General features: G+C 40.6%; 1 protein-coding gene across 5 annotated transcripts in view; it reads left to right on the top strand.

Annotated features, from left to right (window-relative positions):
- The window catches only part of ZNF462 (zinc finger protein 462), a 91,217-nt gene that overhangs the window by 48,704 nt on the left and 16,421 nt on the right, over positions 1-26,092 (top strand). For 4 of the 5 annotated variants that reach the window (XM_066181878.1, XM_066181881.1, XM_066181877.1 and 1 more), the window contains exons 6-9: positions 2,988-3,106; positions 7,277-7,468; positions 22,332-22,596; positions 25,110-25,246. In XM_066181878.1, coding sequence (XP_066037975.1) covers positions 2,988-3,106; positions 7,277-7,468; positions 22,332-22,596; positions 25,110-25,246 — 713 coding nt within the window. The remainder of the gene's footprint in view (positions 1-2,987; positions 3,107-7,276; positions 7,469-22,331; positions 22,597-25,109; positions 25,247-26,092) is intronic. The other variant, XM_066181882.1, reaches the window with a different exon arrangement.

Here is a 26,092-nt window from a genome sequence, read left to right as displayed (position 1 = left end):
CATTTATGTATTTTCCACACTGCAAAATCATTGGCCATTATGATTGGCTGTTTGTTAAAGATTGCACCTTTATGTCTTCTTGAATTCATGTTAGTCCTCTTTTTTGCATGTAGAAGAGAAGCATGCAAGCCAAAGAATAAGGATTATTTCAGTAGGCAAGCAGTGCCCCCCACTTACTCACTTTTGTCAAATGCATGAGACTTAACAAACCAAGAAGAGAAAACTTAATCTTCTGTATTTAAGAAACTTCTGCTGCATATAACTACCTTGTTTGTAATTACTACAGCTCTTTGTGGGTTGAGTTTTTGTTTCTAATGTTAAAACATTATTGTTAGTGTCATAAATATACCTTAAATCAGATTTTTTTCTTAATTATGGCATTCAGTTTCAGTCCACAAATATTTCAAATTCATTCCAGTGTGCTATATGAGTGACTCCCTTGTCCTGCTTCCTTGTCTGATATATGGTCATCATTAATAGTCACACTTCTTATAATTTGTTCCCCTGAGATTTGGCTTAGCTTTAAGTTGGTTACTTTTAGAAATTATTTTAATAATAAAATATGTGTCCCCCCCAAAAATGGGATTTGTGATATATTTTCCACTGGTTTCCTGGACCTGATTCAGAGGTCTGTGTTTCCTCTTAATTTCTGGGATAGAGCTGCTTGTTCACTATTTTAACAAAAGTAAACAGATCCAGGTGCTCATTTGATGCATGCATTCACAACACTCTTAAATTTGGTAATGATTTCTCCTTTTCACAATCAAATGCATGTGGAAGAGAAGACATTCTTTAGTTCCTTATGTTAAAGAAAATGAGGTTTCTGCTGGTGCCACAGCATTGCAAATTGATGCCTCAGTTGGAAAGGTCCACAGGATTGAGCAGCCAAGGGTAGGAGAGGGATTTGGGAAGGATGTGGACTGCTGGGTGTATCCCACCCTGCTTTGGCAAGGCTGACAGTGGTGGGAGCTCCTGCAGGGCTTGCTGTTTGCCTGGTGAACTTAATTCAACCATCAGACTTTTGTTGAGTTTGGTGCCTAGTCACTCTCTTTCCTACCGAAGATAAGTCATGTCCCAGAAGTTGTGGGATGGGTAAATCAGAAAGTGGTGGATGGCAGGGAAGAACTCACCACCTAACTTGCTAATAGGTGTGGTCTCTGTTGTTGAAGTTGTTTGCTTCTTCTTTTATTTTTGTTTCTGATGCAATTATTCTCCTGGGAGATGAAGTCGGTGAAGGAAACCAAACCAAATGTTTAAACAGCCCACTATTCTCCCAAATCTGACCAAAACTTTAAAACCTCCTTTTGGAAGAGTACAGCTGGCAAACTTTGTGGTAGTGAATATAGTTTTAATTACTGTTATGTCAAATACATTAAGGTATATATATTTATAATAGCTTAATGTGTATTACACACCTCTTTGGCAGTCTGCTTTAATTGTTAAGTAATGTCATTCCCTGGAGGCTGTTTAAACCAAGTTTTGTTCTGTGAAGTATTCACTGCAAGTGTTCAAAGCTTAACTCATATAGGAGGCATTTTCCCCCATTTCTCTAGAAAACCTGTGCATTTTGTCCTGTCCCAAACTCCATCCGGTATTTCTGCTAGGTTGTATTTGTATGAAGTGACCCTGAGAGGAGATACAAGTTCATTTTCTATTTTTTTGCTGTTATCAGATGTTTGAATACACAGGCTTCAGTGTTAGCTCTCGTAAACAGGGATTTTCTGGCTCAGGCTCTTGTCAGTGTGGGACTAAAGATCACGTGAAATCTTGTGTAGTGTGGCAGGGCTGGAACAACTGCTATTTGAGCTACATGTTGATACACTGTAAAAGAGCAGGACAATTTAAGGCAAATAAAAAGAGCTATGCCTGAAATACATCTAGAACTGAGGCGGGGGGATGGAGGGCAGTTCTGGCAAATTGCAGCTCCTGCAGTGTCTCTGCCTCGTTGTTCCATCACTGTGCCTGAGATGACTCAAGCTAAGACCAGATCACAAAGCATAAATGTGTTCAAAGTAGAGGCTGTGCTGGAAATGTTGACAGCTTGAGCTCAGACTACCTGCCTGCCACCCAGAGACAGTGAATTCATGTCTGTCAGCCACAGTGTAAGAACTGCAGAGCTCTGCAGGATTCACTCAGTTAGAATGAATTTGATCTTCTGTTAGAAAATGTGGGAAACATTCTTTTTTCTCTTCCAAACTTTACTCGGCTGTTAGGACAAATTGTTTTTGATCCCTTTTTGATCACTTTGCAGTATTCAGGCTGTTGGTACTTCCATTTTCCCTGAAGAAAGTAGAGGCTGGTCTTTGCCACCCCTTCTTCTCCTGCTGAGCTTCATGTAGGATCTCCTACACTGCTGCTTCTGAAACTGCTGCCTTTTAATCCTGGAACTCATCAACTGTAGCCTGCTGGCACTCTCCCCAGAGCAGGATCTCTAATCTGCTTTTGCTGCTATAACCAAAAGTAGGCTTCCTCAGTAAAGCTGGCCAACAACAACAACAGCAACAAAAACCCCCCAAAACAACAAAATAAAAAAAAAACCCCAAAAACAAGCAAACAAACAATCAAATTTACCCATGATCAACAGGACAAGAGGGGATGTATATTTATATATTCACAAAAATGTTTGGCAGGAGAAAAATTGTGTAATGATAATTTAATGAGAAAATAGCTGCTTGCGTGTTTCATGTTTCTTCAGTTGGTCCTTTCAGTCTGGATCGTGAATAACTTAATTTATACTAATCTTGCCCTATAAGTTTATTTAGGTGGCTTGCTCTCTGTATAAACAGAATTGATGTCAGCTCTGCTCCTTTCCTCCACACTAGATTTGACTTTATTGTGTAAGCAGACCTGTTGAATTTGTTGAAAAGAGAGTATGAGAAGGGATCTTCACTTGCTCTGCTGTTGCTATAAAGTGCTTTGCTTTGCCTCTGAAGGGACAGCTGAAACAACTGACCCTTTTCTGTCTCCCTTTTCTGTCTCTTCGCAAGCCTGGACCGCCACATGCAGACGCACCACGGACACCACAAGCCATTCCGCTGCAAACTCTGCCCCTTCAAGTCCTCCTACAACAGCCGCCTGAAAACCCATATCCTCAAGGCTCATGCTGGTAAGTTCTTCCCTCTCAGTCTTGCAGCTGAAATGACCTGGTGTGTTCTTGTGGCTGATCACAGATGCTGGGTTGAACCATGAGTTTTGTCACCAAAACTTGGTAAGATTTTTCAAAAGGTCAGAGTTGTGGTTGGCCAGCCGATGGAACCTGTTGGGATAAGCGGGAGTTTGGGTAATGGGAAGGGCAAGGATTTAAAATTATGGGTAGTTCAGGAACTTCTTTCTTCTCTTTTCTTTTATATGAATGATATTTTTTTTCCTTATTTACGCTTTTCTCCAAGTGGATTTCATTGCTTATACCATAACTGCCATAACAAAATTGGCAGTGAGCTTTGCTTTGTTCTTTTTATTTATGTTTGTGCTTTAGGTGACTCTGGGAAAAAGTCTGTGAACAGCACCTTGGTTTTTGGTAGAGTCTTATGCTGGCTTTCCTGTTAAAATCAAGCCCTGTGAACACTGGGATCAGGTCTGTGTGCAACAGACTGAGAATGTCAAAATTGCATTACCAAACATGGAAATTTGTCTTGCAAATCTCTGTATTTCACTACAGAATCCATACAAGCAAGCAAGCAAAACATGCTTCTGGGGAACAGGAATTGGGATGGTGATGTGTCACACAGAGTAGGTCACCTGAAATTGTTGCACCTTTGATTATTAAAAAGTGAGACTCAGGATTTCCTCATCTTTATTGCTTGGCTGTAGACTCTTGGCACCGTCACACATCCTGCATTGAAAAGTTGCCCATTGGTTTGCAATCTAAACATGCACTCTGTTGCAAATAATAGACCAGTGACCAATCCGAAAACCTGAAAACTAGCCCAGTAGTTAAAAAGTTGTGTGTAGAAACTCGTTGAACAGGAGTTTCTGATAAAAAGGACAACAAGTATGTTCCTTTTTCTATTGTTTGTTTACTCTAAATCATACACTCTGGGGTGGAGGAGGAAGGTGGAAAAATGGGGAGAAAAGGCGTAAGAAATTTGTAGCTGTCTGCTGATACAAAAAAAAAAAATGTTGCCATTGATCCAAATGCATTTTTCATCTGCAGAAATATAGGAGGGATTGACAGTCTTGTATACTTTGTTTTCTGTTTTTTTTTTTTTTTTTTTTTTGATTTCACAGAGCTTGTGCCAGTTTCTGTACTTGGATGGATAAAATAGATTAGCTTAATTTTTGCCACCTTCCTTTGGTATGGGAAGACCGTGGTATTCTGTCCCTTCTAGGAAATCTAACTGTATGCAGCAGTTCCAGTTCACAAAATCCCACATCCTGTATGGAGGAGCCATGGTTCTTTATTTTCACCAACCATAAAGTAATGTTTTCTTTATGCTATTACACAGCTGGGCTCCTTGTTTGAACCTGCCAGATTTTTAGACCCAAAGTTAGCATGCAACTAATATTTACTTCACACTTCTTTTCATGTAATTCATTGATTTATTTATTAGGAATTCATGCTTCTGAAGTTGGTTTAGTGGATAGACACCCCTTGGAAGAGCCATGTTTTGCATTGTACAAGAATACAATTTCATGGTTGCCTAGATAGTGCTTGCACAATGTCTTGGGTAATAGGGTTTCCAAAGGCTTATAGATATGTTTCTGCCTCAGTCCCATTTCTACCGAATGAATGGTCAAGTCATAGAAAAGTTGCTTGTATGTTTTTCAGTCAGAGCTTTCCTTTGGTGTGTTTTGAGTCAGTCATTCAGAAATATGTGTCACTGAACAAGCATGTCTGACTTCCTCAGACTCCCCAGTTTTTCAATAACGCGGTGGTTCTCTGAACCTCTCTTATGTTACCTTTTTTTTTTTTTTTTCAATTGTCTCATTATTCATTTATTTAGAATTTAAAACTTCAGTCCTCCTGAATTTTTCTTGAAGTCTCCTGGAAATCTTTAAAAGTCCATAAAATCCTGAAGTGTTTTACTCAGTCTGCCTCTCTCCCTCATTTTGTGGGTATGGATCAAAATTCAGTGAACTACAAAATCCGTTCTTGTGTGACAGCTGGTACCAGTGTTTCTGGCATTTGTTTTTCATCCAGTGTGTGCCATCTCCTTTGGCATGGAGCAGAACAGTTTACAGTTTCTCTAAATGGACTCTCTGTTGTGTTTGTCTGAACTTTTTCACCTGGTTTTTTTTGGGTTGGTTTTTTTGGAGGGATTGTTTGTTTGATTGATTGATTGACTGTTTATTTGTTTTGTTTTGTTCTTTGGTTGGTTTTTTTGCTTGTGTTTTTGAGGAATCTGTTACTAATTTCTTAATCAGCAGTTACTCTGGAAATGCAGAAAAGGGTGATTGTAAGATAAGAGCATTGGCCCTGTTCAGTTTCTGTGTAATCTGGAACATAGTGCTTTGAGTACATATCAAGTGTTGAGACCCACTACATAAATGCTTACATTTATTTATTTGTATGTGTATTAATAGGATCACTTTGTGAGACACAAAACTAGCAATCAAAAAAAAGTGCAGAAGACTTCTGTTGGGTCAAACTGTAGCTTTTCCTCTGCAATCAGACATCATTTCACGTCTTGATGTCCTTTGGAAATGAATAGTGGGCATATTTATTAGTGTGTCTAGGCTGCTTGGTATGTAATCATCCTTTATTTATTTGCTTTATTGTCTTGTGGTGCTTTTAAGTTCAAGGTTGGTGCATGTTGTCACCCAGGAATCTCTTACACTGACAAAGCCAAGAAAGTCTATACCTGTATCCCACTGGTATCTTGTAACTTTTGAATATCTTTTGTCCTTAAATTATTGTGTTCCATTGAGCAACTCATTGTGTGTGCTACTCAAGAAATTTATTTCTTTTTGTAAAAAGGAAGTATGTAACTTGCACAGGTGAGGAATGTCACTTGAAAGAGCACCCAGGTCAGTTTTTTGTTTCACTACTTCAGATTCTTCAAGTGATCTGTTCTTTTTCAGATGCACCAAAAAAGGGCATTCTAAGAGTTTGTATTTTGTCCTTATAATTAGCATGTTTTTTCTGGAAGACAGAGTTGGGAGTTTTGTGGAGGATGGTTGCTAATCCTTTCAGGTGTGCTTACTCTGAATGGCTGCAAACATGTATTTTGATACTCTCTTTTGGTTCATTTATTTCTGGTGTGGGAAACAGTGCTGCTTGAGAACCTTCTTTGCTGGATTTGTCAAGAGGTGGAAAACATTTTATGCTTCATCCATTACCAGAACTCTTATACTTCTGTTACTGTTCATGAATATTTCGTTCCTGTATTAGTTTTGGCACTTTATGTACAACTCACATGTGGCCAGTGTTACTCTTGTATATGGAAGTGGCACTTCCAAAACAATAACTTGGCACCTGTATATAATATCACTTTGTTTGTGTTGGGACAGTTTCACTTTGTGTTCCAATTGCCTCCATGCCTCAGTGCAAAACAAATCTTGTATCAGGATTTGTTTCCCCTTGTTTGCTGTCTCTATGGCTTGGAATGTATTCAAAATTAAATCCACTACTGTGGATTACTTCTGTTCTTCCACTTCTTTTAGTGCTTTCTCATAACACACTTCCACACAGCCTGGCAGATACACCCTTTTGTACTTGGCATTGCTGTGTTCATCAGCCTTGACCTGGTTGCCACTTCCGTGAAGATTGATGTTGCCTAATGGCAGATTTTTCATAAGAAAAACTGTAACCCTTCCCCACACACTTTTTTTAAAGCTCTTTTTTCATTTTTTTTTTTTGTTTGTTTGTGGAGGGCCCTTTTTTAGAGTTTTGTACTGTCCTTCTTGCTTCATTAACAATGACGCTGGATGTGCTGCATGCAGAAACAAATTACTTCACCATCTCTAGTTGCTGTGCTCCCAAACAAATTTGGAAGTGCCATGGTTAAGTAACTCCATTTTCATCCCAGAGTCTGTTTTCCTCCCATACCATGCAACACAGGCATGCTGAAAGTCTGGTCTCTGTTTTTCTTAACATCAGCCACTGTACAAGGATCTGCAGTTGCCAGAAAGTGATACTTTGGTCCAAAGCAGGTGTCTACACCCACAGACTCCAGACTGCCCCAACAAGGAGACATGCATAGCTTGTTTCCTTTGGGATCAGTCTTTTGCTGAAGAGTCCATGGGAATTTTACTGCCAAGTTCAGTAAGAGAAGTGTGAGGGCCCCATTTTGTTTCTTTTGTGAGCTGATGACTTGCCTGTATTTCGCTCACCCAGGTGAACATGCCTACAAATGTTCCTCCTGCTCATTTTCCACCATGACAATCAGCCAGCTGAAAGAGCACTCCTTGAAAGTGCATGGGAAAGCACTGACACTACCAAGACCCCGCATTGTCAACCTTGCAGCCTCACACGCCCACCACACCTCCAAGAACCACACTCCTGCTGAAGAAGTGGAGGACTCTAATGGTAAGAGGTGCCTCAAAGCAAGAATTTAATTGTCTAAGGTGCCGCTTAATATTTTTGTTGCAAACCAAATTGCAGCAGGCAGCTTTGCACCAAAAGCATCTTCATTTAGTCATTAAGAGGAAACCAAAAGTTGCATCAAAACCAAGAGTAAACACGGTGTTGTAGGAAGTGATCTGCTTTAGGTCCTCACCAGTTCATACTACATTAATTTGTTCCCTCACTGCTCCAACTGACTTTGGAACATGTCACTGCTGGCTTTACTAACAGATTTACATTTCAGACTCATAATTCCTACTCATAGCCAGTGGGAAAGGGATCTTCAAATTCCATCCATGCTCCTGATTTTCCTTTATACTCATAGAATCATAGAGAGTGGTTTGGGTTGGAAGGGGAACCTTGATGATCATCTCCTTTCACCCCTCTGCCATGGGCAGGGATACCCTCCGCTATCCCAGGTTGCTCCAAGCCCCATCCAACTTCACCTTGGACTCTTCCAGGGATGGAGCAGCCACAACTTTTCTGGGAAACCTCTGCCAGAGCCTCACTATCCTCACAGGGAACAAATTTTTCCTAATATCTAATCTCATGAGCAGAGCACTTTGATGAAACCGCATGATTAAGTTTAAAATGTGAACCTGTAATAACAGGAAGAGTAATAATTGTTGTTGTCTATTGTACAGAGGACAGCAAAATTACCTTCAGATATTCAGCTGCAGGAGGGAGAACCTGAGCACTGTTTCCTTTTCAATGCTTGTTTTGAAAGCTGTTAATCCCCTTTTGCTGGAGGGGTGTGTAGAAGATGCTTGGAAAGAAGCTGAGGGAGGGACACTGTAAAAAGAGAAATAGAAGAGGTGGTGTGGGGTATTACAGCAAGCTTCAAGGCTTTTTAAGTAGTAACGTATGAGGAATCTTTTGGTGTCACTTTCTACCAGTTAAGAGAAGAGCTTCTTTGGAAAAAAGAAACCCCAGCTTTAATTCTTGGATGAGTTTCACTGACATGGAAGGAGAATATTTGCAGATGTTCAGAGAACTGGAATGTATGGAAGGTGTGTTAGAAAAGGGGAAAATACTGTTTTTTTCCAGAAGCTTGAGTGGTTCTAGCTGCTAAACAGCAAGAATTCTGTTGTTTGCTGTTTTGCTTTGGATACTGGTGAACTAAGGATGGGAGGGATTTTCCTACTTTTTCTAACCATTAAAAAAAAATAAAACCAAACCAAAAACCCAACAAAACCCCCCAAAAAACAGAAGTGAAATGAGAAAGAGTGAAAGAAGCTCAGAAAACAGCTGAAAGGAATTGAAAGAAGTAAATAATCAGCATAGAAATACCTAAGGGGGTGGAGGGGAGCACAATATTTCTGTGATTTAGCAAGTCACTTTTTGGGTCAGAATCAGAATCTCAACAAGAGATTTTGACCAGCTGCTCCCAGACAACCTTTTGTCAATGGGTTGTCTGGAACAGTGCAACTGCTGAGTTTTTTGCTAATGCTAGCTTAAGCTAATCCAACAACCTGAGCACATCTTGAGGTGTGTTCTGCTGCTTTTATTTTTTTTTTCTGATTTTAAAATAAAATGTTCTATTACTGACTTAAGAAGTGGAGAATTATTTTCAGTGTCTGTCCTAGCCGTTCTGTATGTTAGCAATCTTTTGTCAGTGGTGTGTGGAGAGATACAGAAGGGCAATACTCAGTTTTGGGAAGGATGGTTCAGTTACTTTTTTTCTTTATTTTGCTTATCCCAGGAGCTCAGGCTCTTGATTAGTGGAGTTAAAATTCAGGATACCTGCTGTATTTTGTAGTGAACAATTTTGCAGCCTTTAAGAACTCTGTCTCAAAACAGTTAAAACGATGACTCTGTTAACAGCAGCATTTCATTGGGTTGACTTTGTTACCTAGATCTGTATTACATCCCGAGACCGAGGCCAAATTTGTCCCAATTAGCTAGATCATCTTAAAATGGGGTTAATGGTTAAGTCACTTTGACAATAATAGAAGCCACCCACTGGGAAGCTGGAGTACAGGTGTTACCATAATAGTGTTAGCATTCTCAGCATTGCCTGAGGAAGGAATAACATGCTTTAAGTAGTTTTTTCACATTATAGAGTTTGCTGCAGACCAGGTTAATGGTGGCTGCTATTATGTCATTGCATGTTTTTTGGGTTTTTAGAAGGCAATAAATCATTCGTCTGTGGCCCAGAGCTGTGAGTCGCAGGTGGTGTGAAAGACTAGATGAAATACTGGTCCCAGTAATGGGAAATGCAGACACAGTTATGTCCAGCTGGAGTGTTAAGAAGGGCTCACATGGTGTAGAGTAGCTGTATTTTTTCCGTTAGTGTGTATGAATAACCTGCAGTGTGAACCATGATCAAAGTTAATTCACCAGGGATGCAGCACTGGACCTGGGCTGGGGTGAAAGGCAGACAAAAGGTTGCATCCCATTGTTAGGGAACTTGTTTTGTAGGTTGATAGGTGTGCAGCAGGCTTGTGTAATTGAAATGGTTGCAGAAAGGAGCTGTTCCTGCCTGTGTATGTGGTGATTGGAGTAGGAAATACATCAGGGTGGCTTGGGGAGATTGAGGAGCTGGCAGAAGTCATCTTGTTGATTTTTAAGCTCCGTAAAAATGTAGAAGAGTGAGGAGGGTACTGCATTGTAATAGCAGAGTGCATGTCTGAATAGAGTTGCTCTGGGACAGCAACCCAGTGGAGCTTGTGATGCTTCTTTTCCCTGCAAAAATTGTTCCCTGATGGACCTTTCTTAGAACATTCCTTTTGTTTTTTTAGATCCATCCATTCATTAAAAGAGGTGAATGTATTTAGATTTCTGTGGCTCATCTCTTTCAGTGCGGTACTGGTAGCAGCAGACTTATCTGAAGTTCTCAGCTGCACATTCCAGAGGTGTTTTGGGGTGCCTGATAGACTTTTCGTGGAACTGAAGCTGGAGTAGGCGCTGAACATTTTGGGTAGACCCATCCTTGCCAACTGTAATTCTGGTGTCAGCTGTCATTAGAAAGCATAACAACCTCTTCAGTCCAATTAATAACGATTATTCAGAGTATGTGTGCTTCTCTCAGGGCATTTGTGTAGAATGGTGATGGTGTCAGTCTTGATGAGTCAGCAGAGAAGGCTTTTTTTTACAGATACATCACTCAAAGATCCTGCTTTTTTATTGTACTCCTCTTTGCCTGCTGGGCAATATTTTAGTACATAAAGAACTTGTTTTCACTGTATCCTCATCTAACCAGAAGTAAAGCACTCTGTGGGTTTTTTTGGGGGGTGTAGAGTGATAATATTTTGGTTTGTGGGTGCTCTTCTTAAAAACAGTCGCAAAAAAACCCCTAAATATTTTCAACAGAAAATACTGGTCATGAGTGCTGTTTTTCTGGTGTTCATAGTATAGGGGCACTGAATTGTTTGTAGTATCCAGCTCTTGTTGACACAATGAGATTACCATTGTGGTAAAATATTCTTTTGCTCTCCTCACAGTTCACAGGTATTTTTTGTCTTGCAAGAAGGAAATGGTAGGGATTTGCTATATGTTTGCATGAGTATTTGGCTTGTTTGTTTGAATTTACTTATTTGCGATTTACACTAAAACGTTCCTTAACAGCTCTGAGAACCTGAGCAGCAAAAGTTAATTGTAAATTGAAATACTGCAAACTGCTAGGAGGACTGGATGGATCTCTTTGCCAAGATCTGCTTCTGTGTTCTTTCAGCCTATGCGAGAATAAGAGCTTGCATTCATGTTAATCTCTGGCCTGAATGGGTTTTTTGGGGTTTTTCAATGGTGGTGTCATCCTGTGGGGCTCTGTGTGTCACAGGTAAGTGTTCCCAGCCCTGTGCCTGTTGAGGGCGAGGCAACGGAACCCCTAAACCTATATTGCCAAAGCACCACGTTGGAATGCTCCCATCTCTTTCCATAAGAAAGAGCTGCAAGTGAGGCAGTGACACAAAAACTGTGTGGCTGAACATGAGAAAACACAAACAGCAGCAGGAGTTGTGTGCAGAGGGATCATCAGCTAAGGGCAAAGCACATGGCCATAGACACTGCCTGTGGTGTTATAAATGTGTGTCTGTGTTCAGGGGCTATGAGGTGGTGATCTGCCCTCCTCTAACAAACTGGAGAGACACGTGAGCTCAACCCCTTGTCATAAAGTCTATAAAGCAGAGTGAGTCAACAGATAGATAAACAGTTTCACATTATGCCTTCAACCACAGCAAAGGCTTCTTGAGACCATGTGAAATACAAGCCCTAAATTGCCCTGGTTGCTATTACTGATTTTTTGGAGTAACCCTTTATTTTTTGAAAATAACCTTTTTGGCCTAACCATGTTGTAGAGCAAAGCACTGCTCTTTATTCATATGGCTGGCAGATTTGGAGCCTCATAAATTTCCTTCTGTCATGACTGCATGCACTAATTCAAAATTATAGCTTTTTAAAATTTTAGTGTTTAAGAATATTGAACTGTCAAAATAAAACAGCAGAGTGCATGGCTAAACAGATCTGGATGTGGTTTCTAATGTCTCCTCAGCCATGCTGCTATGGTATAAGACCATTTCTTTTTACTGGCCACCAGTTCTTAATCTGTCACACTTTTTATGTGCTTTTGAAGGTCAGTAGTTGTGTTTTTCACTGTTGTGCAAACCAAACAGGATCTACCATTAAAACCAGCACACATCACAAAACACATGCCAGGTCAGAACTAGAAGACTTCTTGAGTCTCCCAGTACATGATATGTCAACATCCTCAATAAATTTAATTACTTGCAGCAGCAAATGCATTGAAAACTGCTTAGTGAAACATCCAGTGCCCTGTTCCCTTTTATTCACCCTGAACTTTAGCTTTTGCCAGTGGAAAATAACTTTGCCTCATCTAGAGACTGAAATATAAATACCTCTGCATGCTTTGCCAGAGCTAGGCTGGGCACAAAACTGCTTGACTAAGTCTTGTTTCGTGGACTGTTACTCCAGAACTGTAAATGCTTCCCTGTGCTTTTTGAACGTAGATGGTGCATAATCAGACTGTGTGTCTTCTTCTGTGCTGCCTTACAGATGAGCTGCTGAAGGGTGCAGCGGGCCTTTGGCAGGTTTTGCTAAAGCAATTTTGTGCACTATCAGAATGAGGGGGAACTATGGGCAGCAAGGCACCGTTTCAAGAAAATCCATTGATCTGGTGGCAGTGAGTCGTGCTTCTGCCTTCCACCTTTTAGAAGCAGGCTTTCTATGTGGTCAGGCATACTACCCTGGTTTTGGGGTTCTCCTGGGTTTTGTTGCTGTTGAGTCTTTTAAATACATATCTTGGATTGTGGCTGACTTGCTTATTTTTATTTATGTGCACTGTTACTCTTGATAAGGGATATTTTTCTAATGTTGCAATCAGGGCAGAAAGTTCCTAAGATGGTCCCTTCCCCTTTGATGCTGTTTCTGTGTCATTGTTTCTTGTGTGTCTTTGTGTTTTATGGCTGCTGCAGTCTGGGGAAAATTAAAATGGTCAGTCCTCACAGCCAGAAAACTTTGTATTAGAGCAAAATATATTTAGTTCTGGGTTTGGGGTTTATTTGGAAGGAAGAGCTTGGACAAAGACTCTTTTGAAGTTTCAGACCATGCAGTTTGACTGGAAGGGCAGAGAGCCAGCCATGACTACAGGGCAAATTCAGGCAGAGTTTCAACAGCTAATTGCTTTAATTGCCAGGTGAGTTGGAAGGATTGCATCCACGTTAAGGATGCAAGATGGTGATCTGCATGCTGCAGAACAGAGGATGCCTCTGCTTTTGTAGTTACAGTTGGTCTATAAAGAGCTGCCTGCTTGTTTCCCTGCTTTTGTGCCCCACGGGAGGGATGCCTCATGCTCACTCTTAAGTATCCCATTAATCTGTGTTACCTGCAGGCTGCTTTTTTTTATTTTCCCAAGCTGTGTTCCCTCTTTCTCTAACCTAGGGCAAGTTCCTGCTTTCCCCTCAGCCTTTGCTTGTGTCTTCTTCCCACAGTGGCCACACTGCCTTACAGTGCTTTTAAAACTCTGTGGTAATTGTCAGTATGTCTTACTCCTTGTGGTCAGTATTAAGCTAAATACCGGATGCTGGATCAGATAGGACTTTTCTCCTTCATCAGATTGGCAGGGACTGGTGGAACAAGCACAGGGCTTGTTCACCTCTACTTTAACTGAACAAACTCCTCACTGTTCCAAGGTCCTGAGGGACTGGGGAAGATGACCTTGTCCTCTGTAGCTCTCTTCCACTGGGGTATAGTTTGGCTTCTGGCCTTTTCCTCCAGCATGTTGAGAACTGTTTTGTTGCTGGTGGAACAGAGGAAGATATCATTGGCTCTGCTAAGGGGAGTGTCAGCTCACTGTGCTTTCTTTCTGGTGCTGTTTTTGTGCTTTATCTGAATAGGCGAAGGCAAAGCTGAGATTGAACAGGTTGCAGACTGGAGCTCATGCAGCTGGGAGAAGGTTTGTGTCAGCCTTGTATGGAGTTGGCCGTTGTGCTGCTTTGGGATTGCTGTGGCACTAAAAGGCTTGCCTAGGGTTGGGAGAAGACAAAATGTTTGGGTGAATCAAGAAACATCGTTTGGGTTCCTTCTGAGCAGAAAGTAAGTTACCTGATAGCACCCCCAGTGAAAAGAAAGAAGCATACCCTGACTCCTGTTGTGGGTTGTTTTTGGCTTTTTTTCCTGAGGTTTTTACTTTCTTTTGGCTCTGGTTTTCGTGTTCAGGATTGAGGACAAAGTGGTAGCTGCTGATCTCTTGTGTGTCTGGGGAATTTGTGATCACTCAACACAGAGTAAAAAGGATGCTGTTGGTATGAAGGGATACAGGATGTGACTTGACCAAGGGTGTGCAAGAGGGCATTTCTGCAGACTGTCATTCCCATATATTCACAGCCTTCTCTATCGGCCACACTGATACTCTCCCTGTCACCTGGGACTTCAGTTTATCCTATTGATTTAAAACATGCTGGAGGGATTTGGTGCTTGGCAGAGAGGTAAAACTTCTTTGCCCATTTTAGCTCTGTTGAAGTGGATATGTGTTATCATCATAGGTGACAGCCCAAGATTTGACATTTAAGTAGCTGGTTTTATTTCTTCTTTAAGGAATATTGTTACTACAAGCTTGAAAACACTGCCTGGAGTGTTCTGAGCTCAGAGCTGGTGATAGAGATAAGGACTTTTTGTTTGCAATAAAAATAATGTCAAGGTGTCTGCTGGAGGTCTCCAGAACAAATTATACAAGTTCAGGTTCTTGAGCTCTGTGGTTAGAATGAATCCTTGGTACCCACATACTGCCACTGTAATTTTAGGGCCAGTTTTAAAGTAGAATGCCAATAGGTATTGCGTGATAAATTGATTTTTTTTCCTCTTCATTTTAAGACTTAGAGGAGAGTGAGCATTTAGGTGAGAGAAACATGTGTTTGTGGCAGGGTCATATAGAGAAGGAAATTTGAAAAATACCCAATGAATTGCCTGTAAAAATGAGAAGGAAATCACAGAACACAGTGTCATGAGGATCATTTGGTTACTGATGAAAAAGAAAAAAATTGATTAGACTATTGTCTTGAGTGAAGACTCAGTTGAACTTTGTACATTTAAATTCCAAAAAGAGACTGTTACCACTAAATCCTTTTAGCAGCTGGGTTAAATCAGTGTCTTCCTAAAGCTATTTCCAATTCTGTTTGTGTTCCCCTCTTCTGTGAATGCACTTCTATTTTTCCATTTATGAAGTTTGAGTTTGGTTCAACAGAATAAGGAATAGCTAGACAAACATTTTATTATATGCATTTTATTGAAAATAGGTAAGTTTATGGAGGTCCCAGTGTTTGACATGTAGCAGAAATCTTGGTTTTAAGTGCAATCCTGTATCTAGGCAATATAATTTAATTCTCTTTACAGTGAGAGGGTGTGCAGCCTAAATGTGACCAGTAAACAGCCAAGTCGCCTAAAGAGCAAGAAAGTTAGATTGAGTTGAGGCCAGGAATGAAATATTGCTGTGGGGAGAGAAGATGAAAACATGGGATAACTAGAAGTTATGGTGAAGCATTTCCTGAACACTAACTGATTCTTCCAAATCACATCATCAGCAGAGCAGGGTTGTGCCTGCCTTGAAAGCTCATGCAAATAAGAATTTCTGGTGGTGTTGGATACTCTAAAACAGAGGGGCATGGGGATCTCCTGGACTGATCTTTTTCTTCTTATGGACATATTGTGGTATAACTTATTTCATCAATTATATTGCTCCTCCATAAATCTTAATTAGTTCCTGCTGCTTTCAAATGCATCATCTTTTACAGACTATGGTAGCCACTCTTGATCTCAACTATGAAACGCCAAAATTCTTACACAAGTCAGCAGTGTGACAGTCTCTCTGTGGAAATGATACAGATATAGAAGTTACTTACTATTTTCTCCTTAATAGGTGAAATTTATGTCGCTTGGAAATTACTTGGGTATTAGCACAAGAAGCTACATAGCCTCTATCCTGTCTCAGTCCCAATCAGAGCTATGGTATGCACACAACTTGAGAGGAAACTGAAGGTTATAAAGAAATACAGACGTGGCTTCTCTCACCTCTTCTGAATAAACAAGTTTGCATAGTTCATGTGCCTTTCTCATTGCTCTCTTGTGAGGCCTAGAAATACATGTAATATCTTTCTCACAAAAGCTGATCTGGTGTGATTGAAGAAGAAGGGGTCCTTAGAGATAATGCTGAAGTGAATTCCACCAACAAGGTTTGGTTTTGTTTTGCTTGAGGTTTTTGTTGGTTGGTTGTTGTTTTTGCTTTGGTTTGGTCTTGTTTTTTGTGGTTTTTTTGGGAGGTAGTAGTGGTGTATAAATCCCTTAAATGGTGACTTTATTCCAGGGCTTTATTTTCTTTACTTTGTGATTACTCTGTAGGAGATAAGCTGTAGTTGAATCACCCAGGCTGAGCCACATTGCTGAGGCCTTTAGGCCTCATCATTGAGGCCTGTAGGAGTTGTGGCGCAGATAGAAATTCAGTGCCAGGAGCGTGTCACAGTTAGAATTATAACTTAAGGTGTTAGCAAGTGTCAGAAGGTTTTATAGTAGTTAGCAAGTATAGTACTTGGTGTGGACACAGTAGCTATCTTAAAGGGTTGGTAAACAATAAGTGTTTGCATTCTTCCCTGTGCTGTGTGCCAATGAGAATACATCTGTAACTGTAAACTATATAGAGTGTATAAAACCTGCCATCTTCACACAATAAAGAGGGAAACATACCACTGATCATATTGGTTGTATCTGCATTTGCTTTGCCGACTTCCCTTCATTATCAGGGTTCTCCTGTGACTTCGTTACTCTATGTTTTTTTCTTTTGGAGTGTGTGAGTGATGGCACAAAACTTGTGTCTGTTATCTCTCACTCATAACATTCTGGCAATGTAAAGGTTCTTAACCAGAAGTTAGAATTTTGGTAGAGGACTAGGCTCACACTGTATTTTTAAACATGCAATAGACAAGACTTGCACTGTCTGGTTCCCTGAGCTTCTTTATGAATGTTTAGTTGCATCTCTCTTGAGTCTTTTCTGTCTTCCCCTCCCTTCCGCTTAATTTATTGCCAGAATATTTCACCCTCCCACGTACTCTTCCTTCCAGGTCAGTGCTGCATGGCATAAAGTGAACAAATGTGTGCATCTTCACAATCTTTTATGACACCCTGCTTCACCACTTCCCACTTTTCAAGCTGTTGTCACTCATGGCCATGTACAATCCTGCCACTCAAGTCAGCTGGTGATTATGAGTCCTGTTGAATTTTGGAAGGGATTGTGTTCCTAAATCTCCTAAATACCACCCTTACACTTATCTTAAGCATTTTAAAATATTAATTGTCCTTACATTGTTTGTTGGTGTTCCTTGGTGCATCTTTACTTGGTTTTACAAATTTGTTGATATCCAGAGGAAACTGCTGCTTTTCTTAAATTCTTGGATTTTTTTCTGTCCTTTTTCATAGAAATCTTCTCTTTATGAATGAATTTGGATAGAATTAAATAGCATTCCAAGTATTTTCCTCTTACTCTCTTTAGAACATTTCCTTACAGATCCAGAATGTCCTAGGCCTGTATTAATATTTAATATCCTTTTTTTTCTTTTTTTCCCTCATGAAGCGTTACTAACCACTTTCTGTTATTTATACATTCTCTTTTGGGTTTTCTCATATCTCATGAGCCAAACATCTCTGTCCCCAGTTTCATTGTTCTTAGAAATGCTGGTCTCTTTTGACTGGTTGACGTTTCTGTGTGAATATACCAGGAGAGCATGGTGTGTTCACTTTTATGTCCCAGACTCCTCCTGGTCGTTGAGCTATTCAATTATTAAAATTCTGTAAATTCAATATCATAACATTCCAGTGTGCTCCACCAGCTGCTTTTCCTGAGCAGTGTTACTCCCTCCGCCCCTATCCATCACTGTGCAGGCATGAAAGTGTTTATATTATATGTGTCTGGTTCTGTCCACCCTAAAAGGATGAACCAGTGCTTAACCTCCTCCCTAAAAAGTCCTTTTCCCTCTTGTTTCTCAGATGTTGCTCAGTGTCTCTTATTTAGACATGTCTGAGTGAATTTCTGCCCTATTGTTGTTGGGTTTAGGAGTAGTGTGGAAGTGTTTTGCTGTTGCATATGATACTTGTTAATACCTCTGAAAATACCTACAAACAACTGAAACATCACTGAATTTCTATGTAAATGTATGTTTTCAGTTGACGATCTGAAACTGCATTTTTTTTCTCCTGGAAGGATCCCAAAGTTTTGTTTTCATTTAGGTATCTCAAACATGTTATATGCTACACAGGATCCAATGAAACTTGGATTTTCATTTTGCTTCTGTGGTGGGTTTTCACTGTATATTTTCTTTCTACATTTTTTCCCCAGTGTGTGACCTCAGGGTATGAAGGGAATCAAGCTGAATTTTCTTAACTGTATTGTCTTGCTCTTTTGGCTGAGGTAATAACCTCCAGATTTGTTGGCAGACTCATTTGTTCTAGTCTTTGGGACTGTACTCTGGACGAAGTTTTTGGGATGACAGCACCCCAAAACATTGAGTGTTTTAGGCACTCTGGAAATGCCCATGGAGGGGACACAGTGAGACTTGCTTGTGTGTTCTTCCTAGAATGCAGCAGTAATTTAGATACAGCTATGTTGATAAATTACCACATGTACAATAATTTCTCCTGCTTTCCTTTCAACTTCCAGTATTTTTGGTATAAAAACTCAGTTCTATACTGAGGAAAGATAATGCCTTTTAGATCCATAAGTGCTGGCAGGGGTTACATTGTTTATTGGCATTGCTATTTGTCCTGTGCAGGTAATTTGTCGGTAGATGCCATATGTAAAATGTCAAAATTGAGATTTACAGTGTTGCTGCTGTTCTTTCCATTTTTTAACTACAGCAGTCATGGTTAATTTTTGCTTCTTGACATGACTTGAAGGTGTCCATTTTATCTCAGATCATCCTATGCTGTTACCTTGGTTTTGGAGTTGCACAGTGAAGTCCTTCCATTCGTTTTGAATAAAATTAGTTTTTAAGAAGGAATGTCAGTGTCATGGGTGTGGGCTTTTTGTGTTTGTTTGATTGTTTAAAATGAGTTAGGGCTAAGTGTTCCATTTTCTTCCTTTTCATTGCATATATGAATGTGCTTTATTTTCTTGTGCTGCCTCAAGGCTGTTTCGTGGAGAAAAAAAGTACCTTTTTTCCTTGAAATGTAAATGGTACTTCCTGGTGTTTCATTTTTCTTAATTTCCCTTCCATTTGTGTTTGTTCACTGTGTTTTACATGTACATAATACAAATTTTCTTAAATTTTCCCTTTGCTTATTTTAATGTTTTCTGTTTTCTGACTGTAGGCTTTTAGGGCCTTTTTTACTTTTTTCAGACATGGATGGCTAAACCCTCTTCCTGCTCTAGGCCAAGGCTGTTAACACTTTATCAGAGTGCTCCCAGGGCTTTATGCTTGGGGGTACAGGAAAAAGAAGAGGTGGAACTTACATTGTGTATGACCATGACTCAGTTTTTGGGTCAGTTCTGAAGGAAAAGCTCTGTTCCTTTAGTTCTTCATTCTTCAGCCTGGCATCCTGTTGTTGGGACAGCATCTCCAAAATGTGTCTGGAATATCAGCCCACTCTTCCAGCAGGAACAGAGCAAGGAAAAGTGCAATTTTTAAAGTGGTGCTGTTGTTCTGTGCCTGTGGATTTGCAACCCCTGGCCCTTCTCTAGGACACTGTTTTTGAAAAAATAAAATTAAAAAAAAATATCAGAAAGCTCACCCCCATCCACTGTTTCTCATTTGCTGGCGATTTGCTCTGTGCTGTGTGCTAGAATGCAAAGTGCTAAATCTTGCACTGCAGCAAGTTTGCAGCAAGTGTAATGAAAGAATTCAGCAAGGGAAAAGGCAAATAGTACACTAGGCCGTGCATGCTACCTACCATTGTTCAAGGGTACGACTCACTGGAAAAACTCTTCCGATGGCTTTTTCTATTCCTCTAAATATCATAGCTCTTTTGAGTGTAGTGGAGCAATATTCAAAAAACTGTGAGGTGACCAGTGTGAAAGGCCTTTCCTGATATTCCTTCTGGTTATTCCTGATGACAGGGAAAGCTACTTAATGTGCTTTTTTTGTTTTTGTTTTTGTGTGTGGGAATTGACATGAAACTTATCTACTTCTGTAGTTTTCACATACCAGATTCCAGAGGACCATGTAAATAATTGATGGAAAAGTTCAAAAGCTAGAATAATAGACACCAGATGATAGGAGGAGTAAAAACATCTGAAGTACAGTACATCTTGCAAACAATAGCAGAACTTCCTTCTCCTGAAAAGAATAGTTTTTAGACCTGTAGCTTTCTTAGCCATGGATATCTCTGGGGCTTTGGTCAGGAACATTGGTGATGTGGTGGAAAAATTTGATCCTTTCTTCCTGAGGGGAGGAACAAGTGAGCCACAAAGTAGACTTCAATACCCCAGGAGTAATTTGACTAGTACTAGTACACATTAAAAAAACCAAACCAACCAAACAAAAAACCACAAACAAACAAACAGAAAAACCCACCTGCCTTACCCTTTCCAGGGGATCTGTCCTACTGTCTTTTGAGCTTTTAGAATCACTGAACCTGGTAGCCCTGAGAAGTGAGTCAGCAAATCCCCTCTGAGCCCTCAAGGTTCTGTTCCAAAGGAGAGTGAGCACACAGTTGCTGCCTTTGAGAAAAGAGATACTTTTGCAGAGGGTTTACAGTTCCTCAGGCCTGTCTTGTGCCAAAGGATGTGGGGAGCCTTCATCAAACGCGAGGGAAGGAAAGGCTTGACATTTAAACAGGTGGAGCTCATTGTGAGCCCTACTGGTGAACAAATGTGCTGTAGAAGTGGTGGAAGCAAGACATGGTGAATGCAGCATTGTAATCCAGCCTCACTCAGCTATGGGGCTTGCATAAGAAAAACAAAACCAAACTTCATTCATTTTACCAGAATCTTTCATGTCTCTTTCATGCCATGCTACATAGACCTGGTGGTGAAGCCAGGTGAGCATGGAAACATTTACCAGCTGTGTCTGTGTTGTTTTGGGGTTTGGTTTTTTAATTGTCATTATTTGTAACTCATTTCTTGGGCACGCGTAACCCCCACCTGTGGTAGTGGGAAAAGAGGGCAATCATTTTGCTCTTTTGAAGACAGGTGGAGAAGTCCCCACACTCAGTGTTTGTATAGGCCTGTTTTCCTTTTGTTTCTCCATACTAATTGGTTGGAATGGATGGTGTTAAGTTCCCAGAAATGTGTGTCTATTAGGGAATTCTTATATATCTAGCCTTGGGGAATTCAGCTTTGGAAAATGAAGTACACATCAAAGCAGGAGGTGGCTGGTACACATTGTGTCCTGACTTCCCTCCCACCTCTCCCCCCCCCACTCCTTGCTTTTTTCCCACCTTCTAGAAAGCTTAGGAAAAGAGCCTTTTGTCTTCTATTCAGGAAAATTGCCCTGAAATTCATCTGTGCTTTATCCATCTGCTTTGATTTGTGCGATTCATGGGCAGCTGTGGGTTATGTAGAACAAAGCAGATGAATTCCTAACCTCCACATTCAAGCAGTGTGTTGAGAAAGGTTCAGCGCCACCCTCCCTCCCCCCACACTCCTTTTTTGGGGTATCCAACCAACATATTACAGCTTTCAGTTTCAGTACTGAGAAATCTCTGGACTTTGTCCTCCACATGCCATTAAAATGGTGTGGCAGGGTTCTGCTGGCTTGTAGAAATGATGTGTCTTTAGAGACCTCTTTTCTCAGTGTAGCAAAGCAGTGGTTTGAAAGTTTGCTTTACTGGAATTTATGATTAAATGTATTTTTTTCCAATGATGATTTAATTTCTAACATCATCAGCATGAGTAGAGAAGAGTATCCGTTAATTTTTCTTTTTTTTTTCTTTCTTTTTTCCATATGGATAGATTATTTACATGTGTCCTGTGCCAGATCTTCACCTCGTGTGAACTGGCATAAGATATTTGAGAGAATCTGGTCTGATTCATGTGCCAAACACATAAAGCATTTACCAGTATGATTAATGGGCTTTACCTTCACAAATTCAGTGTTTTAAAATGAGGCTTCTTTGTAGACTACTTTAATTTAAATGTCTCACTTCTTCCCTCCCCGAATCAGATCTAAAAAAGCATAATTTATATTGCTGACCTTATAAATTGTAGAATACACTTTAAATTAGATAGGAAGTGCTGCCCCTCTTAGTCCCTTCAGAAAGCAGGATTAGTTTCATAACCAACAGCTTGATCAACCCCCTCCAAAAGCTAATAGGTTCTGGAACAAGCATCTTCAAACCTTATTTAGATTTGTTGATCCACCTGGAATAACAACTTTGCTCTGTTTCACTGCAGATTCTTCATACTCGGAGCCTCCTGATGTTCAGCAGCAATTGAACCACTACCAGTCTGCAGCTTTGGCCAGGAACAACAACAACATCAGCCCAATCCCACTTTCCGGGAGTGCTGCAGGAGTGGAAAAAGCGGAAGCCATCCTTAACTGTGAATTTTGTGAATTCTCTTCGGGTTACATACAGAGCATCCGGCGCCACTACCGCGACAAGCATGGAGGGAAAAAGCTCTTCAAGTGCAAAGATTGTTCCTTTTATACAGGCTTTAAGTAAGTACTGTGCAAAACAGATGAACTGAACTCATAGTTTTTTGGGGTTTTTTTTACCACTTGAAAAGAATTCTGAGGTCTTGGAGAGCTGGCTGTAGCTAACAGGAACATGGCCACTGCTGACCAGGGAGAGAGGAACATAGGAAATGCCATCCAGATCACAGCAGCATCCATGTAATCCATTTTCTTCTCTTCTACAACAGCCAATACCATCTGCTGCAGACAGCAGCACACTAAGTCTTTGCAGTAGGTTTCAGAGTCATAGAATTGTTTAGGATGGGAAAGACCCTTAAGATTGTCAAGTTAACCGTTAACCCAGCACTGCCAAGCCCAACATTAAACCTTAGTGATGTATCTGCACATCTTCTAAATCCCTCCCGAGGTGGTGACTCAACCCCTTCTCTGGGCAGCCTGTTCCCATGCCTGAAAACCCTTTCTGGTAAGAAATTTTTCCTTACATCCAATCTAAATCTCCTCTGGTGCAACTTCAGGCCGACAGTTTCACAATATCCCTGTTGTCCTCTTGGCACGATCCTTCTTGCAAAAGTCATGAACTGTCCTTTTTTGCTCAAGTTCCAGACACATTTCTATGTTCAGCCAGGCCAGTCTCATCTTTTGGCACATGGAGTCAATCTGCTCTTGAACCTTTAGGATTTTCTTCTTGGAGAATATCCAATGTTCCTGGATTCCTTTGTTCTTCAGGATGCCCAGGGGACTTTCTCAACCAGTCCTTTTACCAGGCCAAGGTCTGCCCTCTGGAAGCCCAAGGTGACAGTTCTGCTGCACCCCTCCTTACTTCTCTAGGATTCTCTGAGAATAAACAGCTATCACTTCATGATCTCTTTGTCCTTTCTCTGCAGAAATGTAATTTCCACATGCAACCAGCATGAAACTTTGGACAATCAAGTGTCCTGTGGCAACAGGGGAATTTATATCACCTTACTGAAGAAACCCTTCTTGGGTAATTTTATTTTCCCCCAATCTTTCTAGCTTAAATGATAGAAAGATGCTATTCTCTAGCATGTCTGATAGCATACAAGAGACATTTCAGAAAATCCAATTATTTAAATTTAAAGGCTCCATGCCTTGTCTGTTTGTGTGTGTCTGTGTGTGTGTGTGTTTTTCACTGCTCTTTCATAAGAAAAGTGTAAAAGGCACCTGCGGATTTCATCATTTCCTCCTAATGTGCTTGGCCCTCGAGCATAACATTCTCAGCTGACATTTGAGGTCTTGAACTTGTTAAGAGTGACAGTAAACAGTAGGACTGGATCAAGGGAAGGAGTTCTGTTGAAGAAAATGTTGAGCACAAACCTGAGAAAATCCACATGGGAGCAGCCTCTAGTTGTATGTCTCTACCCTTTGTGTCTTCTTTGCTCTCCTCATGTTAAAATTTGCTGCTTATGCTTAGTATCCTGATTGCTCTCTGTCTTAAATACCGCCAGAAATTTACAGGTCCAGTCTGTCTGTGTCTTGCAAGTGACATTTTCTTTCACCTTGATATTACGAAATAAATCAGGCATCATTTAAACACATTCATAACAGCATATTTTCTGTCTTAGAAAAAGGGGAAGAGGAGGCAAAAAAATACCAATCCGCTCTTCAAGCCAGCTTAGAAACTTAAAAGCATGAGAGCAATGACCAAAGTTGATAGAAATATACCTGCAGAATTTAGTGTTTGCTGGATTGGATCCAGTGCCACTTTTTACTCTAATGCAATGTGTCAAGCTTCTTAGCTTTTGCAAGGTTTATCACTGCTTTAGGAAAAAATTACCAAGTGCCCCAAGTTTAGAGAAAGCTTTGATTTCAGTCATTGGGCTTGTGGTTAGATGGATGTACAGTTAATTTCTTCTTTTATGCGGATCTCTTGCAGCTTCTAAGTATGCAGTGTAATGCCAGCATGAAATTTTTGGTTCAGAAGTGCTGTGGAGTATTCATTCATTCTTCTACACTAATAAACACGGTATTCTAAGTCTTGCGTTTTCCGATCATTGCAGATGATGCTTTGAAAGTTAAACCAGTCTGTGCCAAACTCATGATGAACACAAATCCCTTTGGTACCAATCTAAGCAGCTTAGCTGGTTAGATCAAGATCTTTTCTGCCTGAAATAAGTTTGTCCTCCCGTCTACAAGTCCAGAACAGTTGACAGATTTTGTTCAACTTGCTAAAAATTTACCCTTCACTGGACAAAGCGCACTGAATGCTTCAGCCTGAAGACAGATAATGAGCATGAAGGATGGGAATTCTTTTGCTATCTTAACTATAGCACTGTGACTATATGGAGCAGCCCATGCAGCAGAATATCTTGTCACAACGAGTGTTTGTTGCTTTGAGGGTACAAGCCTGCAGATTCCTGTGCTCATGTGTCGCTCATGTGAGCAGCCCCTCTGCAGGGCCATGCAGACAGGGCTGAGTGGCATCTGCACCTTTTTACACGACACATCCCTTATAGAGCTGTGACACCTCACTGCTCCCCTCCTGACTGCTCCCATTTTCTCTCCCTCCTCTCTCACAGATCAGCTTTTACTATGCACGTGGAGGCCGGGCATTCGGCGGTCCCCGAGGAAGGACCCAAAGACCTTCGCTGCCCTCTTTGTCTCTACCACACCAAATACAAATGCAACATGATTGACCACATAGTTCTGCACAGAGGTAACAATGTCCGTGGCTGTGTCTGTGTCCTGTGAAGGGGATGCTGGAGAGTGCCCTGTTCTGGTTTCATCAAATATTTCAGACTGGTTTCATTAAATTTTTCCTCTCTCTGTACATGAGGACAAATACATTGAAGGAGTCACTAGCCCTTTATTATCTTTTTGTTTCATTTCTATAAGATGCATCTGATTTCTTTCCTGTAAAATTCAAAGTTCACCAGTGCGGAAACAGGGCAGATTTGGGATAATTTTTAAGCTTTTCCTCAAGAGAGATGAGCAGCCATCAAACACCTGTTTAGCAAGAGTTGCCCTAACTTGGCACTTTGATCTAGGCCAGAATTGTGCCCTGCCCATGTCCTTGTTATCTTAAAGGCCTTGCTATCATAAACTCACACAAAAGGTTTATCAACCAGCCATATAGGCCTCAAAATATCCCTTGATAAAATCATTGAGTATTTTTTCCTTGGTGTTCTTAGGAACAAAATAATTATCTCATCTTTTGCTTTACTGTAAGACTCCTTTTCTGTCTACACCTTTCCATTTTTAAATTTCTTTTTAAGGCCTGCTAAAAATGGGATTAGGAATTTCTATATTCTATTAACTGTGGGCTTACTAGCTCAGAAGAGACAGCAGTTTGGGGTCTCTGGGCTGGGATTCCTGCCTACAGCTATCACACTTGATGCTTGTGGATGGTCTGTTGGCTGCTGAAATCCAAACCCATGTGTTGGGATGGCACTCTGCCTACATGCAGGTTGGGCAGTTTCACAGTGGGTACTGGTGGTGAGCAAACACAGGTTTTTCATGCCATCTTTTTCCTGGAGGAGATTCTGGTGTGACATGTGCTGTA

Source organism: Chamaea fasciata, unplaced genomic scaffold (genome assembly GCF_029207755.1).
Source record: "Chamaea fasciata isolate MVZ Bird 193981 ecotype frontalis unplaced genomic scaffold, bChaFas1.0.hap1 SCAF_4, whole genome shotgun sequence".
Taxonomy (NCBI): domain Eukaryota; kingdom Metazoa; phylum Chordata; class Aves; order Passeriformes; family Sylviidae; genus Chamaea; species Chamaea fasciata.
The sequence above is the reverse complement of the archived record's forward strand: the minus strand, read 5'-3'. Positions and strand labels throughout refer to the sequence as shown.